We start from the raw sequence: 26,936 nt of genomic DNA on the forward strand, positions 1-26,936 counted from the left end.
AAAAATGTACAGGCTCTTCCTTACCCTGGGGTAGTTTTATTCTGAATCATGATTTGTCTTTTGACTGTCCCTAGAATGCCATGTAGTTGTGTCAGTCTTTTGCATGATTACCAGAGCGTGGTGACTGGTGCAGGATGAGCAGGATGAGGCATTACCATGCAAGGACACATTACAATGATGCCTTTCAGGGAAAACAACAACAACCAAACCAAACCAAACAGATGTGGAGTAGAGCCAGTGTCACACCGAAGAAGGTCACAAGCACTATGCTGGAACTGACTGTAGCCCCAGCTTTGCTCACAGCCAGCATCAGTGTTCAGCCAGCCCCCTATCAGCTGAGGCTTTAGAGCGGCAGCCGCTTTGCAATTCACAGTCATTATTCTGAGTTTCATTTACCACAAGCAAATTTGCTCCCTCTTGCTCAGGAACAATAAGAGAGTTAACTCATGAGCTGCCTACTTTCACAAAGTGCAGGACTGTATTTAGAACAAAAACATTCAGAGAAGGAATGAAGGCAATGAATATGGTATATTAATGCTCTGAACTCCAGGAATTACCTAAAAATGCCCAAGAAGTAATAACTCAGTTTTTGTGTTTTTTTTTTTTTTTTTAATGTGTCCTTCCAAATGAGTCATTTGCTTGATGGCAGAGCACAGCTTTGGTTTTGGTGTTTTTTTTTGTTGCTGTTGTTTTGTTTTTGTTTTTGCTTTACAGGCTCTTGAACCAGAATAAACCACTTTAATCCCGTTTATTTAATATTTAATGAAACAGTGCTCCGGTCTCAGTTTCCCTCTCCGTTGGCTGAGTCTGCTTTAAGTTACAGTGACAGGAAATGACAGATGAAAATGACATGTCGTTTTACCATGCATTTTTTGCCAGTGGAACTCAAAAGCATCTCAAATTCATTAGCGCCATTTTACAGATGAAATACTGAAACACAGGGCAGGAAATGCTTCATCTGCCAAGCAGGGTGGAGCCGGGAGCGGGGCACTGCAGCTGCTCTTCTCTGCTGTGCTGTCAGAATGCATTTTGATTGATGAAACTGTAAACAAGGGCAGTAGGGCCGTTTTGGTGGGTGGCAATGACGCTTCTCCCTTCGAAACCCTGAAGATGCTAATGAATGTGTGAGACGGGACGTATTTTAATGGAGACAATAGGGATTCGTGTTTTTGTAAACAAGGTTTTGGGGAATATTTATCTTATGTTGGTAGGTATCCGGGGCCAGTGTTTCAAACACGGATTGACAGGGATGATTTTGCTTCTATAAAGGGGCCAAGGGCGACATTACTGCCCGCGCAAAACCCGTAGGAAGCAGTGCCACAGGGACGACTCCCTCTGCCCGCGGCTGAGGGCGGGCGGGCAGGCAGGACACGCCGCCAGGCACAGCCCTTCCTGAGTGCCATCAGCCCCAACCGCCACCAACCGCCTGTGCCATGGTAACAGCGCAGGCAGAGAACAAAAGCCCGCCGAAACGTCACCGCCAATCAGAGCTGGCTCCCGGCGGCGGGGGGGTGCTCTCACCCCTCCCTTCCCCCATAGGGGCCGCCTGCATCACCCAAGAAGCATCGGGGCGAGCGGGCCGCCTTTCCTTCCGGTGCGCGGCGCGCAGGTGCGGGAGGGAGGCGCTGATTGGCGGGGGCGTCCTCGTGCGATGATGACGCGCTAGGACCGGGAGGCGGTAGCGATTGCGGCAGGAGGGGGGCGGCGCGGGGCGGCGGCGGCACCTCGCGGGGCGCCAGGGCGGGCGCTGGCCGTTGCCAGGGCGCGCGTTGCCAGGTGAGCGGCAGAGCCGCGGAGCTTCGGAGCGTCCCGCCGCGGGGCCGGGTAGGGAGCGGGGTGGGTGAGCGGGCCTGCGGCGGGGGGCGCCGGGTCGGCGGTCGGGGCGCTACGTTGCGGCGCTCGGAGGGGCTGAGGGAGTAGGCCCGGGGCAGTCGCTGGGTCGGGAGTGGGAGAACGCGTCCTGCGCCCGGCTTAGGGCACTTGTTGCTGGTCGGGGCGGGGGGGTGGCTGCGGGCCCTGGGGTCCTCGGGAGGAGCGGGGAAAAACATAGCGCGGTGCGTGGGAGCCCTGCCCGCACGGTGTGTGTGTGTATCGATATAAACACCGCGGCTCTCAGCAATAGGGAACACAGGAATTGGGCGGCAGCGCGGCCGCCATCCTCGTATTCCCGAGTGAGAGTTGATTTCATTAACTTTTTTACGAGTTGTTTTCCTCTGAGGGGTAATCAGGCTCCCGTCTCCTGTGCGTTGGGGATGATAAGAAAGATGGTAATCAGCTGGAAGCCAAAGCCTGGTGACAGCTGCTGCTCCTAGGGAGCTCCTCAAGCAGCCTGTGGGGTTTTTTTGATCTGCTTTAACCTAATAAGTCAGTTGGTTTAGTGGCTATTGTGGGTTAGCGTATGTGTGAGAGAACCCTTAAAGTGAAATTGGAACTTCTTTGGTGCTAGGGCTTTGTCACTGTGTACATAGACGTGTAAACAAGCAACTGTCACAGTGGAAAAGCTGTAGATGTCATTCCTTAGTTAAAGATCCTTCTGAGTCTTAGTCCCATGCTGAATTCTTCTAGTGCTTGAGCTGTCCTATTGCAAACTCTGTGTATTCCTTAACATGGACCTTAACGTCGACTGTGTCCTCTGGGCAGACTGTGCTGCACACGAGCTGGCAAGATCCCAGAGTGTAACTTAAGCTCTGTGTTCAGTGCCTGGCTGCAGTCGGTGTCTGGGAGCACTGAATTCCAGGTTATACTTTGACTGTGCTCTTCATGGATCTGTCCCAGAATCACCGCAGAGTCCTCTACACAGTCCTTTTGGAGCTCCTGCTTAACGAGGCTGTTTCAAAAATGCCTGACAGACCAATGTGTGTCATGGAGCTATGGGTGCAGCCAGTCATAAAACACTGCCTGCTCTCTCTTTCTATCTTTAGTTCTGACTTGTTTTCCCCTATGCAGAAGGGGAAGTGATCGTGTTTTAGGTTTCTCCCTTCCTGTAGGGGTACCAGGCAGTTCCGGTTACAACTATTTTATGCTGTTGCTCTTCATGGAGAGAACGTATAATGTGCCATTTTCAGCTGTCCTGTGACACTTCATCCTGTGTAAATGCTGTGTGTGTTAGTGGGCAGTTTGCAGGAAGCTCGCTGCTGTTTTGGACGTGTAAAGTTAGCTGCTTAAAACATAGCAATGACTCCCTGCTCTGAGCTGATTGCTAAATATTTTTAAATAAACCTCTTGGTAAGGCTGTTGGCAGCTTCATCGTGGCAACCCTGAGGAAGAGTTGCTAGTGCTGAATCAGAATGGGCAGTGGCAGAGCTAAAAGCTGCAACCCAACTTTGTCTGGTTTATCAAAATCATGCTGTAAAATGGGATGGGTGTTAGAGCATAAACTGCATCAGACCTTCAGCTGAGCCAGACACAGGACTCTGCTCCACCACTTCAGTCTGTGACACGTTGCTGGAATAGTATCAGTGCTGCTGAACTGGTGGCCCTCTTGTGAGTTTGCCCAGGAGCTGTGTTTGGGGCAGCTATGGGTGAGACTCAGACCTGAGCCCCCACTCCTGGATATAGGGTGGAAAGGCTGGGCTTTGGAAAGCCTACATTTGCTCGAGGTGAGAGTTTGTGTTGATTTGTCATGAAGGAAGATTAGCAGGAATTGGCAGGGCGTGTAATGCCAGTGATTGTGATGCTTGGATCTCTGTTAGTATCTTTTGTTTTCTGTTAGTATTCAAGGAGCGGTGTCAAGCTTTTCTGTATAAAGATTCTCAATGCTAGGCTGTTAAAGTGTGAGTTTTGCAGGTTTCTGGTTGTGTAACTGTATTGTTCAAGATGCTGTGCTGGAGAAACAAGGCTTGCTTTCATTAGTGTCTGTACATGAGGAAAATCTTGATAAGGAAACTTCAGGCAGTTGTTGGATTGTTTTGTTGTTATGCCATCAGTGATTCAAGTGCTTAAATAGAAGTAGTTCTGAAATGGAAATAGCAAATCAGAGTATTTATGATCTGAAAGTCTGTCTGAGTCATTCAATGAATTTTCTGGCAGACAGTGTGGGTAGATTTGAAAAGATGTTCTTGCACAAGATTTTGGTAGTGATGGCAGAAATGTACTTGGGACAGTGTTTAAGGGGAAGGCTGCTGCTCTGAGTTGTACCATCCTCTAATAAAGCTCTAAGTTCTTCCTGCAAGATGTTCTATTTCAGATGGTTGTACCCTGTGTAGTGACCGTCTCTCTTTGCTTTTTTGAAGTAACAGGCTTGTCAAGGCAAGTTCAACCAAGACATCCTTTCTTAAAAAATAAGAATATTTATAAGAATATGTAAAACCAGTGCCAACAAACTTGGCACTGGTTTTGCTTCTTCAGAGAAAAGGTTTCTGAAAACATGTTTAACTTTAGCTTGTTTATGTGAGTACGTTCCAACCCCCAGAATGCTTTATTTTTGAAGTTAAATGTTACGGATCAGGATGTAAATTACTAAGAAGCAGAAGTTATTTCCACATAGCTCCTGTTGCAGCAGAGCTTTGAGGAGAACGACCTCTTGCCTTCCATCTGGCCACAACTCAGTAAGACTCAGGCTTTTATCATTAGGTAACTGTAAACCTGAGCTGCTCGGTGAGTACATACGTTCTCTGGAAAGTTCTTATCAATGGTGTGATGCAAAAATAAAATATTTGTCTTAGTCCAGTTTGAAGACAAACATCAAGGCTTACTTTCAGGGCACGATGACAGTCATTCTGAATGCAACAGCTACTCAGCATGTCACAACATGGCAGTTGGGGTGGCAGTAAGCAGCTGGCCTCTCCGGAAGGGATGTGCCACAGCTTTTACTATTGCTGTTGCAGTTGGGCTGACAGCAAAACTGACAGTGTGGTTCAGCTAGTTTTCAGCAGCTGTGAAAGTGCAATGGAGTCTGCTGCTGGGGTGTGCCAGCTGCTGTTGCTCTGAACAGGGCTAATTATGCTCTTGTGAGAACAGAAAATAGGCGCTATTTACGGGAAGGCAGTGTTGGAATAGGCAGTGCTGTAGTCCTTGGCTCCGAGACGCCTTTGGAGAACAGCAAATGAGAGCAGACGGTTTACTGGTAGGATAGATTGGAGGTCTGTTCTGAAGTACTTAAAATGAGTAGAACACTGCATTACAAACTTCTTTGGGGATCTTCTGTGCTGAAAATTCTGCTTTCAGTAGCTACAGATGTTATGGTGCTACAAGATAGCACACAGACAAGGTAACATGAATTCATGGAATCATAGAATGGCTTGGATTGGAAGGGACCTAGAGGATCATCGAGTTAGTAGTGTAGTTCCAAACCCCCTGCCACAGGCAGGGCCACCAATCTCCCCATTTAATACTAGATCAGGCTGCCCAGGGCCCATCCAACCTGGTTTTGAACCAGGGATGCCCAGGGATGGGGCGTCCATAGCCTCTCAGGGCAGCCTGGTTCCAGCACCTCACCACTCTCTCTGAATTGTAAAGCAGTGTGAACTGTTATTTTTTTTTTTTTAAATGCAGTTCTGGTCATCTGCTTATTTAAAGGTGTGCTCCCATTGATTTATAGGTACATGAAAGCTGTTTTTCACACCTTTTCACCTCATTTCCTTCCATCTCAACCAAAATAAACATAATTTTCCTCAATCTTTTTGGTCCCACTTGATCAGAGGATTGCAGAGAACTGCTGTACCCTGTTTAAAGCCAAGGTCAGTTGTGCTGCCCTGTTTAGGTCTAGAGGATGACAGCTTATATGGCATAGGTTTAGCTGGGGGGATCACTGGGTATGCTAAGCAGTCCTCTTGGGTGGTTTTGCTGGTGAGAGTCCTTTGTGGCCTTCTCTCTGTTGTAATGACAGCATTCTGGTAAGGCTGCTGTTTAGCTCCTTACTTGTGCATGAGCTTGCTGCTTGACTAGACTTATCTCCTCAAAATGTTATTGTGTGATTTAGGAAATGGGATGTTTATGAATATTTGAGTAAACAGTCTGCTCTTAGGGGAGAACGTGCCACAGACCTTCTTGAGGTATGAAACTTTTTCTTCATGTAGTTCTGCAGTCTGATTTCTTGTACAAATCACTCGGTGGGTGACGTGTCCTGGGGCCTGCTGGTGTAATAAGGGCACCAAGCCAGCATGTCTGTGCGTGGCTCCTGAGTCTCTGTGAAATGGAGAACTTGTGATGAAAATGGAATAACTCTACACAGGCAGTAGAAGTTGTCTTCTGAGAGCAAATGACACCTCTGGCTTCAAGAAGACTTAATCTGAAGGATAAAATTCCTGCCTGCACTAGAAACTCTTAGATCTGTCTCCCAGTATGCAGTGGGAGCTGTTTGAAAGACCCATGCAGTGCAAAGAATAGCCAAGACCAGTTATCAGTCTTGAGAGTATTGGCAAGCATTTACCTTCTTCAGGGAAAGTTATTTTAGCCTTTGGAACGGGAGAGTGGATAGCTTCTTGGACCTGACCTTAAGCACTGCTGAATATGTACTTCAGCTTCTCCCAGCTGACAGTTTGGGCATGCTTTTGTGATGAAGAATTCCCCCCACTGTGTTTTCTGGTGGGCTCCTCTGTGTGATTTAGGGTTGCTTTTGTCTGGAGTGAACTGGTGGATGCTTTAAGCCTTGCTGTCCTTAAGTTGGTGGAATTTGTGGGCATGCACTGCATAGTCAGGTTCTAGTGCTGTGATGGTAAGTTGATGCTGCCTGACTTTATGACTCGTGATAAGCGTCTTTTGCATGCAACAAACCACATGCTTTGCAGGTGGTGGCTTTATTTGCTTTAGTTTAATTGTTTATGCCTCCTTTTTGTAGAACAGCATTATAGCATTGCAAGGTTGATAACAGCAATATTCTCCTGTTCTTAGTTTTAATCTCCCATGCAGTTTTTTCTTAATGGAATGTGACCAGAGATATAAAGAAGGGCCTATTAATAATTATTGTTAAAGTAGCTATGTGACAGAGTGCCAACCACTGGCTTTCTGCCTGCAGTACTTTCAGCAGAGAACAAAAAGGATTATTTTTTGAGGTGGATGTGCTGAGAATTGAGAAAAACATGAAGTCACCCAAAGCTTTACTTAGTGGCTTCATGACCCGTGTGGTCTGAGCTAAGAGGAGAATGCTGTAAAACACTTGTGTCCTGATAACCTTAATGTCTGTGCTTAAGTGCAAATATTCTTTGACTTCCTGCTGTGACCTTTTTAATAATTGGCAACCTTACTCATTCTGCAGTGTTATTAAAATAGTTTAATAAAGAATGTGTTCTAAGAATCTTTTCTTTTTTTTTCGCAGCTACACTAATGCAGCAGAGGAAGTTGCTAGGTAGCTTAGACTTGATTTGTAAGGTATCTAAGGGGCAATTTCCAAATATATTTTTGGTATGGAAGAGGAATGCTAAATCTCTCTGACTACTTGAGGGTTATGAATTGCTCATTTCACTCCTGCGAAAGGCAGAAAGAGGTGGGTAGTTTGTTTGCTTGGTTCGCTTTGCAGGTCACCCTCCAGGAAGAATGTAGTTTTTCATGGCTTTCTTGGCATTCTTATATCAACCAGGACTGTAAACAAGGAAGATCAATAATTAAACCTTCAATTTTTGGAACCTGGAAGTTAATGGTTGATTCAGTAAGCGGGGCCATCTTGTCAAAATCGAGTTGTCTGTTGGTTTTTAGCTTCAGTAGCTGTAAAAACTCTCCTCAAACTTGGACTCGCTTCCTTAGTGTGAGATGTACAGGTAGGGTATTTTTTGTTTCCCTGCATTAAGGCAAACTCAATTTCAGGTTAAACTCATTCTTGATGGAGAGCAAGAGAGGCTGAGCAAGTTCCACAGCAGTTGCAGAAGGTTTCTGTCCAACATATCCAGCTAGCGCGTGATGCTGTTGAAAATGCCAGTTGTGTCAACTGATTTGGAAGGACTCCAGTGTGCGGTCAGCGTAAGGAAGAGGAGATCATACGTGAGACTGGGGCAATACTGAAAAACAAATATTAAAAAAAAAAAAAAAAAAAAAAAACCAAGAAAAAGATAAGGTCAGGGCTGATGTAACTGTACAGCTCTGTGTCACGGTAAGCAACTGTGGTCGCTTTGGATTTTGAGCCGCAGTCTTAAAATGCTATAGGACAAGTGGCACAAGATGCTTGCAGGAGGACATTAGTTTCTCGTTTTTCAATGCAAGCCCTCTCCAGCTGACTTTTTCTGTACCAGTTAAGCGGTTCAAAGCAGCCCCTTGTTACACATCACAGTAAAGTCATTGTGAGAAACAAAGCGTGATCACAGAACCCATGACTGTTTTCCTCTGAAAACTAATGTCTTGGCTCCCTTTCAATAGTTCATTATTATGTAAGTGCCTGAGGGCTCATGTGCCTGCAAGACTCACATGAGTGTTTTGTGCAGGCTGTGGTCATCCTTGAAGAGGTACAGTTCCACATTCCTGTACCTTTAGCAGTACAGCAGTAAGATTCAGGTGGGACTAAAATGCTTTCAGAGAGGCTTTGTCTTATGTGGGGATTGGAGCTGCTTTAAAACTCTGTACTCCCTCCTTACAAGCACTGTTCTGAGGTCACAGGATATTCTGAACACTTTCTCATTTAAAGCCAAGGGGACTCCAGAATTAGATGGTAATTTAAGTTATGTCTTTGTTATAAATGAACAGCTTGTAAGCACATTATTTGTTAGAACATTCAAAGTCACAGGTGATGGTGGTGGTTGGGGTTGACCAAAGCGTAGCTGCGTAATTCCTACCATAGGATGGCATTTAGTCATGCTAATGATGGAGTAATTGGGAATTACTGGCACTTAAAGTTAATTACTAGGCAGACATAAAAAGGAAAGGTGCAGGAGATATGCATTACTGCTGCTTGCATTTGAGACTGCCTCTTCAGGGGATGTGACAGGTAATGATAGAGCTGCATGGGCATGTTGTGTCAGACCATCCGGTCGCTGACATGCAAGCTGTGTGCTAAGGCTGCTTGTCCTCAGCCTCCCTTTGCCTTTGAGTTTCTGGTTGGATTGTGCTGGCAGTCTTAGGTTGCCTGGTAAGTAGTCTGGAGAGTTGACTGCAGTAGTAAGCAAGTGGTCTGTATGAGAACCAATCCTGCTTTTTGTGAAGCTTTAAACAACTATTGGGTGTTCAGTTTTGTATGGGAATATACAGAGCACTTACTGGACATACTGCAGTAAGCATAATGTTTGAGCTCACTTTTGTGCTTTGTGTACTATGTGAAGTATGGGTGAAGTGGGCTGTATGAAGTCAGAAACGTTCTCCCCGCCACTGGGGCGCAATGAGTGTCAGCTTGGAACTGGCTTTTGAGTGCTGTGTGTTTTACAACTCCAGTGACACAAGATCTTAAGATAAACACAAGACTTCATTTAGTGGTTTTAAGGGTCTAACAACATGCCATCAAACAGTGCAGAGAAAATGGCAGTGAATCACAGGAAAAGTCTTCAGCATTCCTTGCTGTTTTCATGCTGCAATATTTGTCATAGATGATCACTCTGAAGCTCCAATTCGGAACTGCTGGGTGAACCAAAAGTAGCATTGTATGTAGTTTGATAAAACTCCTCTCTGACTGTCTTTGTGACTGAAGGCAGATTAACATGCAGGTTAATGTATTTGACAGTAATAAATCAGTCTTAACAAGTACTTGTTTAACTGGGAGTTTGACTAAAATGGGATATCTGGGGTTGCGCTGAGCATTTTATGGGGAGTGCTCAAGCTGAGATGGTGAAAAAATTCTCACTTCTTCTGGTCTTTTGCTGATGCACCTTTATATTTACTCAGAGACAGCTAGCCACAATTTCATTCAAGTCGAAGCTGTTTTCTTCGGGGAGGAATCGAGGGATTCTAAGTTAAATGGAACGTGTGCATTTTCTTAACAACTGTAAATGCTTGATAGCTGCTCTGTAATACAAACTAAGCATCTCTTCCTTTCTGCCTGAACTTATTATCTGCTTTTAAGTGGATAAAAAGCCATTATGTTGCTTTAACATCCTCCTTATTGGAATGTTGGACAGTGACTTCCTAAACTTGAATGTGAAGCCCAAGAACCACTGACAAAGGTGAGGTGAGAAATTGATCCGGTAGCAGCTGTTTGTCAGACAGCACAGATGGAGGCTAGGAATACTGGCTGTTAGTCTTGTTTTTTTTTGGGGGGGTGTGTATTTTAGTGATTAACTGCTGTGCGTTACTCCGCAAAGAAGGTTCAAGAGCTTTTTGCTTTGTTGTTCTAAGCTGTGTTTCTCAGGGCTGAGGCTTACAAGAAATTCATGTTTTCTGAAATGAGATGGCAAGCATGGCTTCTAAATTGGAGTCTATAACTGAGGTGTAAGTATAAAGTTGATGTGACTGAACTATAGTCACTCTTCTCCACTTCAGAAGGAAAATTGCAACGACATTTGGTGGGCAGTTGAGGTGTTTCATTTCTTATTTTTCTTCTGCCTTAAACCACTGCTCAGTTTGAGAGTCAGTAGAAATCTGTGGCATCAAAGCGTTGTGTGACAGCCTGCATACTATTCATTGAACAAGCTGGAAATCCTAATCGGTTAACTGGCTGTCTAATCTGCATTGAATAATCAAAATTGAGGCAAATGGAGTGTTTTGAGTCTCTGGAAGGAGGTGAGTCATTTCAGCTTGTCATTAGGGCAGTGCCTGCTGGCTCCTTGGGTGCCTTTGGGGAGCACTGCTGTTTAGGGACTTTTAGAGCTAGTGGTTATTTCTGGTTCTGAAGCACCCCTTCATGGATTTATCCCTTGTTCCCTATGAATCCTGATTCCGAGCAAGAATTTGTAAGGTTGGCTATCTGCTGCATCAGATACAGCTTCCTTCTGCGTTTGAGGTTGCTATCTGCTAACTGTGACCTTTCCTTGGCTAACAGAAAATGTTGAGTGTCTTTGCTTTTTTGTTGTCATTGTTTTGGGTGGTGTTTTGTTGTTGTAGATGTGAAGATTGAGAAAACTTGTGCTGTGCTGAAATCTTACTGGGATTTTGAGTGGTCGACATTGGTTTAAAATAGATCTTCACTAACGTAAAGCACATCCTCTACCAAATGCAAACTCATGAGCAAATCATTTACTGAATGTACAAAAGGTGATCTAAAAGGTTTGAATAACTGTTGATTGCCTAGCACACAATAAAAGTAGATTTCAGGTTTTGTATTTCATACATGGCAAAGCTTGTGTCATTTCATAGTGTTGTTTCCTTAGCTACAGTTGATTCTCTTCGTAGGTCAGAGCATGACTGTGTATCTCTGGGTAGGTCAGCTGTCATCCATGATTTTACTTCTCTCTTAATGTTAATAAATTCACGCATGGTTTACCAATTATTTTTTGGGGATTTACACCTCTGTCACTGTATGTTTCTTTCCCTGAATGCATCCATGCCATTACTATCAATGCCATCAATACTGTAAGAATGTTTTGTACCTTTCACAGTAGCATATCTGGCAGTATTTACGTTCTCTTTACACCTAACGCCCCATATAGAATTCGTGGCTGGATTTCCACGTACGTCCAGATGAGCCTTTCAGCTGGTCAGATGAGCCAGGCATACAGATGAGCCTTTGGTGTCTCTGTGCAGTGCTGAGTCCCTGCTAGGAAGCTTGGCCTGCATTCTGTCAGTACTGATGGTGACTTTGGCTGACTGTACGTGGCAGATGAATCTGAAGAGCTGCTTTGCCTTTCAGTCACTACTGTGGATGCAGTAGTTAGTCTCTGCGTCAAAATCATGCTGAATGACTTATTTCTGTTATGGAATGATAACAAGCTTGTTCTGGAATGTGATTTGTTTTTTTAGGTGTTGTGTCAGAAAAGACATTTTTTCCTCTCTTCTAAACAGTTTATCTGAATAGTTCTGCATGTATTAACATCCCTTGCAGATGCAGTTGGGCTAGGATAAGAGTACCTTCAGTGAGTATTTTAAAAACTAGGACAAATAACTATTCAGTAGTTTGACCCAGTTCTTGCTCTCTGCTTGCGTTCCTCCTGTCTGGGCCCGTGGCCAGGAAATCAACCCAAATTCCTACCCTTCTTACTCCTAAGAGTGTGGATGCTTATCGACTTGGCCACGCTTCCTTCCTTTCCTCAACCCTATTCGTAGGGTTTCTTAAAGAAATCAGATGTCTTCTGTGATGCCTGAATTTCTTTCTGAAAATAGGCAGTGACTGCTTAGCTGACTGCTTTTTGTGTTTAGATGCTGTCATAGGAATGTATGTAAATACATGGAAGGCACTTTGCTGCAAAACAACTTTGACTGGGTCACCCTCTAACAAGGATTTCTCTCTAGGGGAAGAGTGTTACAAGTTCAGGTGGCCTATTTGGTTGCTTTACCTGGGGCTGTTTCAGGCTTTATTATTCTATTGTAATTTTCCTGTAGTGCTTTAAAGACTAATAATGCTTTCGGAATTGCAAAATGGGGGAAGAAATTGAGGCCTCCGCCCACACTGGTACATTCGTGTTTATGGGCGAAGAGGAAGTACTCAGTGTGTTTGTGTGTGGAAAATAACGTGTGTGTAAGTGAAGCCAATGATATGTTATTAGTTGAATAAAAATCTGAGCTGGCTAGCTCAAGATTCATTAGTCCAGATTTAGGCCTTAAAGAAAAAGAAGGAGCTCTTTAGAATGCAGTTGGAATACTTACCTAGAGGAAAAAAACAACTATGAAATGCGATTAAAATGCTCTTACACTCTGATTTCTGGCCCTTTCAGTGCCACTCACCCGTTCCGCTGCTGCTTTGACTCTTTACATCAGCAGCTTCGTGCTGCTGGGGAGGATACCAATGTGCTGTCACCTTCTGGAGTCCTTGTTGGGAGGAGTATGATAGTGATGTTACCTGATTCTTCTTCCTACCTCTAAGATCCACTTAGGGATATATTTCTGTATATTTGCTAGCTTTTCCACCTTTTTCTTTCTTCTTTGATCTTCAGCTCCTGGTTGTATCTAGATTTACTGTCTGTGGTGCCCTTTCTATATGTCAGTTTCCATTTCTTTATTGCTCCTGAAGCCACTTTTGTTTGGCCCCAGGTCTGTCTGGTTTCCTTACCAGACCCCTAGTGGATAGCTTACGGCTACAGGGTCTCTGGAGGCCCGAGTGCCCCATCTCTGTCCTGTGCCTGAACTCCTCTGCACTGTGTTCTTGTATGTACTCAAAGCCACTGCTGTCACACCAGTCCTGTGGTTTCTCTACATCCTTGTAAGTAACTTTCCACAGAGAAAAACTACTCGTTGCTGCTATCTGTTTAAAACTGTGATTTTTATTTTATTTTATTATTATTATTATTATTATTGTTACACAAAGATGAAGAAAAGTAAAATAAATAAGCCAGAGTCAATTTCCTGACCTGTCTGGAGCTCGGGGCAGGTTGGGAAGAGTTTGCAGAACAAGCCTAACCTCAGTCCCTTAGGGCCAGTACAAGCAGTGGCCATGCTACATTACAGGGCTGCACTGCTACTCATCCCCCTGCCAGCATAAATTCTGTTGCTTTGCAACACATCTAACGTATCTGCTCCCCAAATGCTTCCTGGTTACCTGAAAATTAGCATGGAGCATGTTTATGGTTTTAAGCCATTTCAGACTTAATGTTTATACCAATGTAGCTGTGCTGATTAGGCTGTAGACCACAACTAGATTAGCAAAAAACTTCTGCAGGGAATGCAATTACACTAGCAAAAATTTTTATGCCAGGATGTTAAACTGCAGCAAGATGACTTCTTGTGGGAGTGCCTTGGTCTAGCTAGAGACTGTAGATTTGTTTTGAGTTTAGGCTACATCTCTAAGGGTTTACATGCATACAGATATCAGTTTGGGTTCTTAGTGTTCTAGCAGTAGTCTGAGTATCGTAAGTAGATTGGGAGGGGAGGGGTGTATTTTTCTCTCTCTCCTTTGTTATAGGGCAGTCATTTTGGATTGTATCAGTGTCCTTGGTCTTGTTTCAAAACTGGAGATGTCCTGTGTTTCTTTTCAGATAGTGCTGTTTCTCTGGAAGAGTGGTGCTAGGTGTCAGCAGGTACTAAAGGTTTGCTTAGGCTTATTCTTAACTCTCAGCTGTGATAACCTTTTCAGAAAACAGGCTGCATTCTCTGCCTTTTGCATGAAGGCTATTAAGGCACGCATCATAAAAGTAACTTTACCTGGTCTTGTCTAGAACGTCACCCATTTGACTAAATACATTTCGTACTAATACAATTTAGATGCAGATCTTTTTCAAAATTTATTTCTTGGGGTCTTTATGATTAAGAGAGTATCAGCAAAAAATGCATTCAAATCAGGAGGCTTGGTGAAGTGTACGGTTTGCTAGGCCAGTTGTGGTCTGCAGCTGGTTAGTAGGTCACAGGAAAGATCACAGGTGTGTAGGTGACAACTCAGTGATTTGGTCAACGGAGAGCTGTCAATATGTAAGAAGTAAGGAAAATACTGCCTGTAAAACACAGAAGGGTTTAAAGTCTTAAGTGTGTGGTCCATCCCTCTGTTGTGTTGCCCCTCCTGCTTGTGTGGTCCATCCCTCTGTTGTGTTGCCCCTCCTGCTTATCTGGTGGTGTACTGAACCAGTCCAACTTGCCAGTTTGATAGAAAATGGTTGTCTTCTCCAGGCAGCACTGGGATGGACAAATCCTGTCCGTTCCTGTGACAAATGGCTGGTGCTGGGGTTGGATGGGCAGCAGTGGAGCTCCCTGCATTTGAGAGCAGCCAGCCCTTCCATCTACGTTGTTGCAACATCTCCTAAACCAGCCGTTCAGGCAAGCCTCGGGAACCACTGAAACAACTGTTCTAAATGCGTCCTGCTTGAATTTAGCAGCCTAAAGCGTGTGTATTCCTCTTTGCTTTTAACAACAAGGCAGAAGTAGTTGGTTTGGTACCGTTGCTCCAGGCATTAGAGTGTTTGTCTGTGCTGTAAAGGATCTCACTTCAGTTTCTAGAGATGGAATCCCACACTTGGAAGGAGAGCATTCATACCTGCCAGCACAGAGGAATGTTTGCTCTCTGGATCGCAGCTGCTGTTGATCTGGTGCCATTTACATTCTCATGCAGAGATTCTCTGTAGAGGGAAAAAGTGAAATGTAAGCTCAGCTTCCTAGTGTAGCAATGGATTTTGGTGCCTGCTCCAAAGACTTTGTTTTCATAGTTTCCTGACATCTCTTCTGCAGATCGGGTGTCTTTGAGGCAGAAGTTCAAAGGCTGTATTCTAGAAATCTTGGTTAAGATGAAAAGTGATGTCTGACTTCAGTCTCTCACCTTCAAACAATCTGCGATCCAAAGTGTTACTAACAAAAACCAACTGCATCTTTTAGTTTTTCTTTTTTTGTGGGCAACTGTGAAGCAAGTTGGTGCGAGTTAGTAAGATGCCATAGAAATAAAATCAAAGAAGGGCACGAAAATGGGACATCTTGCACTTGGAGAAAACGAGCCGTTGAATGAAAAATGAACCAAAGCTTCCCAGGTCTGGGCTGTGGTTTTTTTGTGGAATGCGGTGTGAAAAGAACTTGAACTTCTGTTCCTCATTTTATGTCTTCGGTGATAATTCTCTTGGCTTGGGTTTATTGAAGAGTAAAACTAATTTACAGCAGCCATCCAGTCTGTAAGAGCCGGACGTGGGGCGCTGGGGGTGGGCCAACCTGTGACACAACGCCTTCACCCAGTTACAAAACCGGGCTCCAGTTCGCAGTACAAATTGGACAAATGTTATAACAATGTAACGGGATCCTGTGAAATGGATGCATTCAGTTAATGTAGGCAGGATCTTGGCTCTTTCCCTTTCTTTGGATCCAAACGCATCAGATTGTGCCTGATTGTTTGTCTCTGCAGCCTGCTGTGAAATAGCTTAGGCTGAAGTGTCCGGTGACAGTTTACAAGTTACAAAGACAGCTTTTTGGCCGCTGACCCTCGGCGGGAGCCTAATCTTTGTTTGGTAGGTGTCTCTTTGTCTAGGGAAATTGTATTGAAGAGGAGCAGTGCTGCATTGCTTCCTCGTTGTTCCTCCTTTTTTAACGATGCCCCCCCACCCAAAAGAATTTTTATAGCCTAATTCATAAGTTTCCTTCAGGGTACATTAAGAAAACAAGGTTTTCTATGATGTTCTTCCTTCCTCTGTTTGTAGGCACCCTTGTTTGTTATTTTAGAGCGTGTAGTTCAGCAGAGTATTTGGTAGACTGCAAGACCTTAACTCCTTAATTGAAAAAGGCATGGCTCTGTCACCAAAAGGCTGATTTTCTTTTTTGAAGAGGGGGTGAGAATCACTTATTTCAGGCTATGCTTTTAGATCTTTTGATATTATTGTTTTGTTATCTTTCCAGCTGTGATCTTTCAGCTTGGAGGTTTGAAATGTATGGAGTGCGTATCTCTTCTGCACTGCTCTATGTGCAGCAAAATGCAGCCAATCAGCAGGTACTCCATCTAGTTAGTAAGTCACCCAGTTAATAAGTAGCAGGGCCACATCTACAGGTGAAGCTCAACAGCAGTCTAGTTCATGTGATGCAGCATTTCACATGACTTCCTCTTCCTCTCCCCCTTGCCCAGTGTATATGTTCCCGCTTCTTGTCTGCATGGGCACTTGTGCTGGTTTTGTTTCCCCAGTAAGCAGAGCAGGATACTGCACAGGCACTAGGAGAATCATCATCCCACCACCACAAAAAGAACTCCAGAACAAATTAACCAAAAAAGCCCAATCCAAAACAACCTGCCAGCGTCTCACAGTTGATAAACTCGATTGAGGACTTGTACTGGCTCTAGGGAACAAGGGAACATGATGTCTGATTTGGGCAAAAGGGTGATGCTAGCAACACCTGATATAATTTGTTATATGATATTACTGAATAGTGCTGTTGTTACTGTGTCTTTGGGGAGGGGCTGCTTATGCAGGACCTCTCTAGCAGAAGTTTGCAGGATGAAATATATATCTCTAAGGAGGCTTTTCATGCAGTGAAGCCCTTCTTTATACATTAAGGAATGTTGTGAGAAATCACAGAATCACAGAATTGTAGGGGTTGGAAGGGACCTCCAGAGGTCAATGATGTTAGCCTGAAATTTTCATGACCTTTTGTTCTTTTGATAACTAAGCTCTGTTGGGGATAATGGACTAATATTAAAGTTAGTCCTCTGTTGCTCATTAAATATTGTTCATACTAGTCTGAGGGATAGTTTGAGCAGGATGAGCAAGGAAAATACAGAGTGGATGCCACAGTTTTTCTAAACAGATGGAGCACTAAGGCCTGAACCATGGGCATTGAACCAAAGTTGGTGTCTAGATGAATCTCACAACCCAGCATTATATATCATCGGTATCTGATCATTAGTGAAATATGTATGGTCATTAGCAAAATATGTATCTTAACAGCGCATCTTATCAGCAAGAGATATAGCTTAAATAAAGCGTTGTGTATTAACCTTTCTTTGTTTAGAAGCATAGTGTCAAGACCTGGTAGGACACACTTCCTTGGTTCTTCCTTGAGCCCTGGCCAGGCTTGAGGTGGAATCCAAAGGGAGAATGAAACTAAATATTTCTGTGTAATTGTCACAAACTTATTTATTCAACAATATTAAAAGCTGGACCCTCTTGTAGCAAAGGAAACCTCACCTATGCATGGACACACTGTGTAGGGCCTCCCAGTAGCTGGGAAAGGCTCTCCAAATCCTTGCTGCAGCCCGGGCTCCCCACTGACTGCTGATCCGGATGACGGTCAAGTGTTCGGGCAGTTGGTGATGTATCTTTCTTAATTACAATCACTATTCTCATGTAGTAACAGTTAGGTACGTTGCTTTGGTCTGTATTATTCTTGCTGTATCATTTCAGTTATTACCTCATTGCTTTAAACTTAAGAGAAACTCACTTCTTTAACTTGATGTCTGTGGCCTTTGTGCTGGCCCCGTCCACTGGCAAAACAGCCAGAATGTTTCTATCAGGCTGTTGATAAATGAGAGGAGTGGAGAGAGGTGACACTTTCATTCTTCTTTCAAATACCAATTGTGAACAGAATGAAATGGGTCTTACAGGATTGTTGAGCTGCTTATAAGAGGGACGTGCTGGAGAGGGCTGAGTGCTGGGGAGATTGCTTTGCCTTGATGGTGGGAAGTAATGTGACTGTCTGGGGTCTGTTCTATCACAAATGAGGGAGTTACAAATCTCTGACATTTGTCTGCAGGCATTACTTTTAGAGTGCATGCTTTGCTACATTGTTCACACAAGGTGGAAAGCCAGTCCTTGTGGGGAGCAAGTTGTGAAAGCTTAGAAGGTCTGTATGACTTACTGGAGAAGGTTACTAAGCTCTTGCAGTCTTTTCTCTTGAGAATATCCAGGAAGATCTTACAAAGGACAGCATCATCATCCTGTGGTGCTTAGGCTTGTGTAACTACTCTTGCCTTGTCATCTAGAGGATGACACCTGGGGGGTGTTTGGTGTCCTACATATGCTCAGTAACTGTGGATGTTGACTCCGCTGCTGTTGCACAATTTCTGTGATGTGCTGCAATAGTTCTGCCTTCTGAATTTGTTCTCAGAAAGATAAGTTTGTCTCCAGCCATAAAGTGGTGCTGACTGCCCTTTGCTGTGAGGCTGACCTCTTCTGAACTGGGGTGGAGTGAGCAGTTGGGAGAGAGGAGCGCTTGGGCCACTGCAGCTTGTGGTGGCAGCTGCATGTTGAGTCAACAGATTGACGGAGTGCTGGTTTTGCTTCTAGAACTTAAGATAATATTAAAGTCTTACGTCCTTTCTAAAAACTGACACAGCCTTTTAAATTTTTGTACATTAAAATAAATACACCAAATTCTGTAGATTCTCTTCTCAGCTGATCTGAAACACAGCAGGAACTAATGGATCTAGGTGTGGATATTATGCTTGTTGTATGTGCAGTTATTAAGTGGTTCTAGTTGTATATGGCAACTTCCTTTTTAAATAGAAACTAATCTTAATGAGTGCTCTAGGTTGTTGCATGCTGCAAAAAAAAATTAAGGTGTTAAATTTAAGATTTGTAATTTCAAAAGCAAAATGACCTCTTCCAAAAACCCAAGTGTCTATAGCTTTCTGATGTTTGTTTTCATGAGCTTCTTCCTCTTAGGGACAGAATGGAATGACAGGCCTTCTTTGAGTGTTTTAGCTGCCATCTTTTGGCTAGATGGTACTGGCCACACTTAGGCTTTGCCCTATATACCCTGGGAGAGTGGGCATATTCAGCACTGAAATAGTACTGCTTGAAGGACAACACGGAGACATCTCAGTCCATTGAGCAGTTCTGCTGTAATTTCAAGAAACAATGAATTCTATTTTTATGATGCTCTGAAGCTCACCTCTGCTGCTGAATGCAAATCTGACTGGCAGGAGGTGAAGTGCATCTTTTATTTTAAACCCCAGTGATTGCTTGGCAGAGAGTGCTGGCTAAGTAAATCTTCAAGGCCTGATTTCAGAAGTCTCTTGGCGTTCTTACATCTTTTCATATTAGCAGAACCTTTCACAAATGCATTGGCCAAATGTGGCCAAGCCTGTTGTGCCAGTACTGTGCCTCTGTCTTTGAGCTGCTCCCGCAGTGTCACGGAGGTGCAGGGTGATGTAAGGACATGCTCTTGGGCAACATAGCAGGCAATACAGCACATGGTAGCAGTCCTATTGCTTAAAGCTGGTGGAAGGAAAAAAACAAAACAAAACAAAAACAAGTAAAACTGGCTGTTTACTTGGTAGACAGATGTGGCCATTTGAGGTGTTACCTTTCTGATGGAGGTTGCTGATCCTGTAGTGGCAGGCTAACAGAAAGGTGTGCATGCCATCTGCTCTGCTGTTGTGCTGTAATTGTACTTTCCTGTGATGAAGGCAGCGTGCCATGCTGAGCTCTGACAGCCGAGCTGTGCGCAGGCTCCTCAGTCTGGTACCTGCTCCTTAGCAGCTCTTTTCCCTGGAGACTGCTGGGCAGCAGAGGGGAGATAACGTTACAAAGTGCTACAGCAAAATTAACTACAGCACATTTGACAGAGCTGAGAATTATCTTGCAGTGATCATATTTAAATGAGATTAATCCCTTAGTTGTAGGGGTTATTTTATTTGTTGGCCTTTTAGAAGTGATATTTTATTGCAAGACCACCAATATCAAACCCTCATCTTACATTTTTAATTTGCCCTCTTACATTATGACAAAGTTAAGCATCTTTTATTGGGTTCTAAAATTCCAGTCTAATTATGCACTCTGGCAAGTTAAGACTTGTTAGATGGGTTATCTTAATGTTAACGTTAGTCACATCTAAGTACTTAAATGCTCCAGGAACAGAATCAGCCCAAGCGATTATTGGTATGAGACCAGTGGGTTCTCATTCAGAGTGACTCTGCAGTGTCAGTTGAGCACTAATTCGTTCTTCTGGTTCGTGGCACTTGGAGCTCAAAACGCCCTGATTTTGTGCCTCCTGAGACAAATGGTGCCAGATGGGTATCAGCTTACTGTCCCAGTGACTACTGGGTACTGGTGTACAAGATAAATAGGTAACCAATAGTACTCTTGGATAAAAAGCTCATTAACAAGCTATCATCAGGTAGCACTTGGACATTTAATTAATCTTTGGCATCTTGAGTTAAATTTGCCCCGCATCCTCTTTGCATTGTTGAAAGTGTAAAATGCAGTTACTTTTCTGTGTGGATAGCCTGGCTTATGGTAATTATCTATGGTAATTATCAATTTTCAGTTGTTGGGATGGAATGAATGGCATAAAGCTGTTTAGTCTAACTCCTTTTGTAAGGTATGGTACGAACCCGTTGCTAGCAATAATTGTGAACATGCTAAGTTAAGTGATGGTAACAACATGATTGCTGTGTGTACTACTACCCCACTTTCACTTTGCCTAGAGCTAGCTGATGCTCTGTGTGCTTGTTGCCATCCATGCAGCTGTATCAGTGCTTAATGTTCTAGTGTTAGTGGAGCCCAGGCAATTTGAAATGAGTCTCGTACCCGCAAAGCTGATAGCTTTAGAATGTGTGTGACAGGTACTTTAATTATGACTAATATCAACAGCCCAGCATTTCTACTTCGTACAAATAAAAAAGATTTGTCGGAGCACAGCTGTGCTTCTGTAAATGTACCGTGAATTTCTGGGAAGCATTTTCTGTTGTTTTTCACAGACGTGCTTAACTTGTGTTAGAATACAAGCATTAGTGGTCAGAAGATAAGAATTCATTGTTCAGCAGTGTAAAACTATATAGAGATGATTATGTGGAAATTTGGACACGTGTAAAAGCAATCATCATAGCTGTCTAGCAGCTTTTAGGCATATTCTTCTTCCAGCCAATTCTTATGCTGTTCATTTTAACTTCAGTGTAGTTATACAAATCCTGTCTTTCAGAGCCAACGCGTAATCAGCCAAACCAGATCAAGAGGAAGCAGAATATTTGAGAAGGTTCCCAGCATCTCATGAATGAACTAACGGAACTCGATAATGCTGGTTCTCCAGAGCCAGGTCTGCGGCTCAGAAAAGGACACATGTCTGACTCTGCAACAGCACAGACAGCTTTTGAAGAGGACAGCTCTGAGCAGAGGCTTCTTTTAGTGGAGCCACTTCTGTCTTCTGATCAGGAAAATGTAAGTTATCTGTTAGAGTGGCTGAGATAAATTACTTTTTATGTGAATGCTTCATTCACTGGTTGAAATAAGTTCCAGACCTACGAACTGAGATTCTGTGACCATGTTATGCGTGTTAAATAATTGTAATAAAACTAGGAAGATACCAGAAATACTCAGCTGAATGTATGAGGGCTTCATGGAATCATAGAATATCCCATCTTGGAAGGAACTCATAAGGATCACTGAATCCAACTCCTGTTTCCACACGGGACCACCCAAAAATCAGATCATGTGACTGAGAGCATTGTCCAGATGCTTTTTGAACTCCAGTGAGCTCAGTGCCACGTCTAATGCCCTGGGAGCCTGTTCCACTGCCTGAAGAGCCTTTTCCTCATATCCAGCCTGGCCCTCCCCTGACACAGATCCATGCCAGTCTGTTGGTGTCACTAGATAGAGGCTGGAGATCAGCTTCTGCCCCTCCACTCCTCTACTGAGGAAGCTATAGGCTGTAATGAGGCCTCTTCTCTGTCTCCTTTTCTCTGGGCTGAACAAACCAAGGGACCTCATCTTCTTCTCATACGTCTTCCACTAGTTAAGGCTGAGCATTAGTGACAGGACAAGGAGGAGCAGTTTAAAACTAAAAGAGGGGGAGATTTAGGTTAGATACTAGGAGAAAACTCTTTGCTCAGAAGATGGTGAAGCCCTGGCACAGCTGCCCAGAGAAGCTGGGGTGCCCAATCCCTGGAGGTGCTCAGAGCCAGGTTGGATGGAGCTCTGGGCAGCCTGAGCTGCTGGGTGGCAGCCCTGCCCATAGCAGGGGTGTTGAAGCTAGGAGGTGATCTTCAAGGCCCCTTCTAACACAAGACATTTTATGATTCTGTGGTAAGTGTAAGTTTAGCAGCTTTGTTTTTCTATTCCTACCTGAAAGAATAGGGCTTGAAATAGTTTGTTCCCTGCTGAGATGTTGCTGAGGTAGAAAGATTTGTTCTGCCACTGGCAGTTACAAATAAAAGGAGAAGAAACATTTACTCTAGCTTTATATAATCTGAACCTTGGCTAATTGCTATCCTCTTGGATATTAGGACAGAAGAGTGCTTGCAAACATTCTTACTGGAAGAACAGCTGTCTAGGTTAGACCGAAACTCTGCAGTAGTCAATATGCTGTCGCCAATAGTAGACTTGTAAGGAAGAATACAGGGATGGGGAACTGTGTTACTATGCTAGCTTTTAGCAGTTGGTAGTTTGCACATTTCCTGAGATAGTGGCAACATTTTTTAATTTTTGGCATGTGAGTCTTCGTAGAATTTAGCAGCATCCTGTAGAAAGGTATTCCACAGCTTAATTAAGTGTTGTACAAAGGTAGTGTCCAAGCACTGGGCAAAAGTACCTTCTGGTTAGAGAGTTTCAGAACTGTAATTAGTGCTTCTCTCAGGATATATGCAGCTGAATATCAGGACAGTTAAGTAGAAGGAGCATTCATCTTAGGCTCACTATTAAATTCATAATGATTTTATGAGTGTACTGTATCAGTTTAGTTATGGCAGCTTTACATTTTTTTAGACAGTAGCAAAAACATGCTGATACTACACAACATAGCCCTTAATGGAGGGGGGATGAGCTATTGCTGTAATTGCATTTGCCACAGGTTTTGGTTGTGTGTGGACCACAATAATAATTTGGATGACGTGGTAGCTTGTATTAGTCTGTCTTAACTTTGTTACTATGAGCACTTATTGCAGTTAGCTTAAGATGTCCTTGTAATTAAAATTGCTCAGAATACTGATGATTGAGAAGCCATGCCAATGATTATATGGTGCAATAACTTCTGCAAGCTGTTCTCAGAATCACGATAAAAGTGAGTAAATGCAGTCATCTTCTTTGTATTATGTCATAAAATATGTATAAAATTTTCTACGTGTGTTAGCCAATGGCTGAATTTACTTAGGGTAGGAAAAACAGTAAGAATTACACTAACAGTTATTTGGAACAGATATAATTTATCTGACTCTGTTTGGTGTCAAGTTCTGTAAGGTTGTTTTCATTCTTGTCTCGACTTTCTGATTGAATAATGTGAGTTACTTGAAGATGGAGCAGAGAAAAGTAAAAGCCCAGAACTGATTATGGTTTGTAATTCATTCTGTACTTTTGCTTAGTGAAATACGAAGCATGTATAGAGTATTTTGATGAGTATATATTCAACCAGTTTTCTTTCAAATTTAAAAAAAAAAAACAACCCAAAACTCTGATTTACTCTCTACCTTTTTCTGGCATTCTTAGCATGCTTTTGCTCATATGACAAAAGTATATGCTGCTTGAATTGTGGTTTACTATGAGTATTTAAGTGTTTTTGTTTGTTGCCTACCTTCTTTTCAGTCTCTTAAAATGCTGCCATAGAACGTTGTTGGTTTTGTTTTCTTTTTTTGCCACTTAGACCAGGCTTTTTCTTCTGGGACTGCAACGCTTTCTTTGCAAAATGTGGCCTCATATATTCTCATCTTTTCTTCCTTCAGCCCAAAGTTTTATTTCTATTCTGTGATACCACGGTTTTAAAAACAAGAAATCTGAGGGGTTTTTTTCCTTCTTAAAAGATTGAATGTGTGATGTTTCAGATGGAGCGTCAGCACTCTGCTGTGGAACACTGCAGCGTTAGCTTACTGAATGGTCTTTATGTGGTGACTGCAGTGGTCTCAATAATCTGAAAAAGACCATGCTGTATGTCTTCCTATGTTGTGTATAAGCCTCAGTACAGCTGTTATTTGGATGCACTGACATGCAAACTAGAATTTAGTTTTTTGCTCTGCTGGCTATGTGATGCTCCCTATAGATGTGACTTACTAGTATGTTCAAATGGATGATTTTCTTTTGGTTTTGTTTAGATAACAGTGTAAAAAGGTTACTGCTCTTCTGTAGATGGCAATAATGCCCAGGCACGCAAGCTAAACAAACTTTATAAAAGTGATGCCCACAATATTAGTATTTTATTGGCCAAATACTTTCTGCTTCAGTGTAGTTGCAAAAATCTAGTAAACCCTATGCTGGTAAAGAGTGGATGAGAGCTGTATAGGGAAGGTGTACGTGCCTAAGAACATCCACTGTATTTTCCTATGCTTTTAAATTGATCTGTTATGACTGATGTTTTACCAGGCAGGCGTATTCTAACAGTTACACTATTTCCCTAAAATTTACTGGGTGTAAGACTTGACTTATATTTCTGTCCTGTTACGAAACTACATTGTTCTTCTTCTGCCTGCGTGCTAACTGTTGATCTTATTAGCCTAGTTATCTCACTGCAGCTTTGTTATTTATAATAAATCTGCCTCAAGCTCTCTACAAGAATCCCTTACCTCTGCCTGTTTGCGTGTTCACTTCCTACATAGGAGGGAACTGTCTGAGCCCAGAAGGGGTACTAGTTATTTGCCTTAACAATTATTTTAGTTGCCTTTCCAAAGAAACAAGGTTGGTTTGGGTATTATTCAGAATACTTCACCATGCTTTCCTAAAATAATAGTAAAACAGCTGTATCCCTCTGCCAGTGCTATCATGTGCCAGTTACATAGTGATAGTTAGAAGAAGGTGTGCATCACATAAAATTAATATCTGTTACATGTTGAACCTCTTTGTCTTTGATCCCGTAATTCTGTTCTTTCCTGGAGTGCATATATGTTGATAGTCTCAACTGCCTGCATAATTCCAGCAGTGATTGCTCCTAAAGAAATCCTTCTTATTGTGGCTTTCTTAAGCCCATGCAGTCAGACGAGAGTGACTTTTGTAACCTGATGAATGAGATCTTTACGCAGCCCTAAAAACCTGTGCTTGACTTTCTCCTTTTTCAGCTTTAATCCCTCAGTGATAGGAGGTGAACAGGCAAACCATCTTCTCTGCCTTCTAGCCGTGAGGCTTTTACATTCCTGGCTGATGCTTCCTTTCATACAGTTGAGCTTTGCGTGGTTGCACTGGGTGGTGCTGAGATGCATCTGTGAAGTGGGGACATATTGCTCTGAATGTTTGGTAACCGGTAGTAAGGGTCTGGGAGGAGTTCCACATGTCTCTCAAGTCATCTAAGTGGGCAGAAGAAGCCTGGGCAAATACTTGTTGGGATTGCTTCTCAGGGAGCGCGTGTTTTGACTTCAAGTGGAACTCACTTCCTTCATGGAACTCACGCACCTCTGGCAAATTTAATGGTACCTGCATGTAGCTGCAAGAGACTTTCCAAGGTATAAATACCAAAGTGATGTGAAGGAGAGAGACAGAAGGGGATAACACAGTTTCCAAGTATAAAAGAAAAGTCTTGAGAGTAATTGGAACGTGAGGAAATAACTTGAGGCGTTTAACTTGAGCTCTGGAACTTGCTCAGAGCCTCTGCAGTTCAAGAAGTGACTATGAGTTGTCTACAAAAGTAGACCACAAAAATAGTTTCAGTAGCAACAGCAGTTTGAGTGTAAATTCATGGAAAGCTTTAATTTGTCTTTATGATGGATTCTGAGTGGAAAAGTCTCAGGAAGTCTTGCAGGCCAACCGTGTGCATTGGGGTTTTAACAGTAATCTTTCTAGAAGTGATATTCTTATATTCTGAACTTCTTTTTTTCTTTGCAAGTTTCTTGATCTGCTTGATTTCATTTAGCTTTAATTTCCATCCAGCATTTTCCCATTGGTACTTGGACTTATTATTAAGAAGTTGGCAACTGCTTCTGCGTTTTCTTGCCTTCTGCATTGTACTCCTGGTTTTGTTGTTAGAGATTGTCATCTGAGCGTATGGGAGAAGCTTGGCATAATAGAATTCAAGAGGCCACCAAAACATGTTTATTTTAAAGCATGTTATGTTCAAAATCTGTCCTTCTATAGACTTGTTTGACCTTTTGCATCTCTCCATCTTTTTTTCAGCTCTTGGGAAAGCATGTTACTTCTTTGAAAGCAGACAACTTGGTGTTTTACTTCAGGTCAAAGATCTTAGCATCTGAATTTCTCCTTCAGTTGCTGTTCTAAGCACTGGAAGTAATGCCTATCTTTCTCAGATGCCAGTCAGTGAAGCAAGTGCTTGAATCTAGTATTGGTCCTGCAAAATGCCCTCTGTCGTGCAGCAAAACACTCTTGGATATACAGAGCAGAGTATCTGCAAGTTTTCCAGTTCAAGCATCAAGCTGAAGACATCTGATGCATCTCTGGAGATGGTTTCCAGGCTCCACTGGTTGGAATTTGGCTGATGCATCCTTCACTGACAGTTACTAATGTGCCTGGATGTTGACAGGCTTTTAGGGCATGAATGTCTGCAGGGGGGAAAAAAATACTGTTAACCTAGTCAACCATGAGTAGACAGTCTTCTGCCATGAAGGATGGTAACGTGGGGAACTGCCGTGTCTGTGTGGCTGCCTCTTCTCCCAGAAAGCTTCCATATGAATTATCAAACTGTCTCCTTTCAGTCTGGAGAGCCTTAGCACGATGTGAGGGGAAGCACTGGTGCTC

At 43.1% G+C, this 26,936-nt stretch overlaps 1 protein-coding gene across 2 annotated transcripts in view; it reads left to right on the forward strand.

Annotated features, from left to right (window-relative positions):
• Positions 1–1,715: 1,715 nt before the first annotated feature.
• The window catches only part of ADIPOR2 (adiponectin receptor 2), a 42,665-nt gene continuing 17,444 nt past the window's right edge, over positions 1,716–26,936 (forward strand). The window contains exons 1-2 of one of the 2 annotated variants that reach the window (XM_042889808.1): positions 1,716–1,776; positions 21,259–21,494. In XM_042889808.1, the coding sequence (XP_042745742.1) occupies positions 21,327–21,494 (168 nt within the window). In that variant the 5' untranslated portion in view covers positions 1,716–1,776; positions 21,259–21,326. Of the gene's footprint in view, positions 1,825–21,258; positions 21,495–26,936 lie in introns of both variants that reach the window. The other variant, XM_042889810.1, reaches the window with a different exon arrangement.

Source organism: Lagopus leucura, unplaced genomic scaffold, assembly GCF_019238085.1.
Source record: "Lagopus leucura isolate 7727_CA_CO unplaced genomic scaffold, USGS_WTPT01 Super-Scaffold_100159, whole genome shotgun sequence".
NCBI classification, from domain to species: Eukaryota; Metazoa; Chordata; class Aves; order Galliformes; family Phasianidae; genus Lagopus; species Lagopus leucura.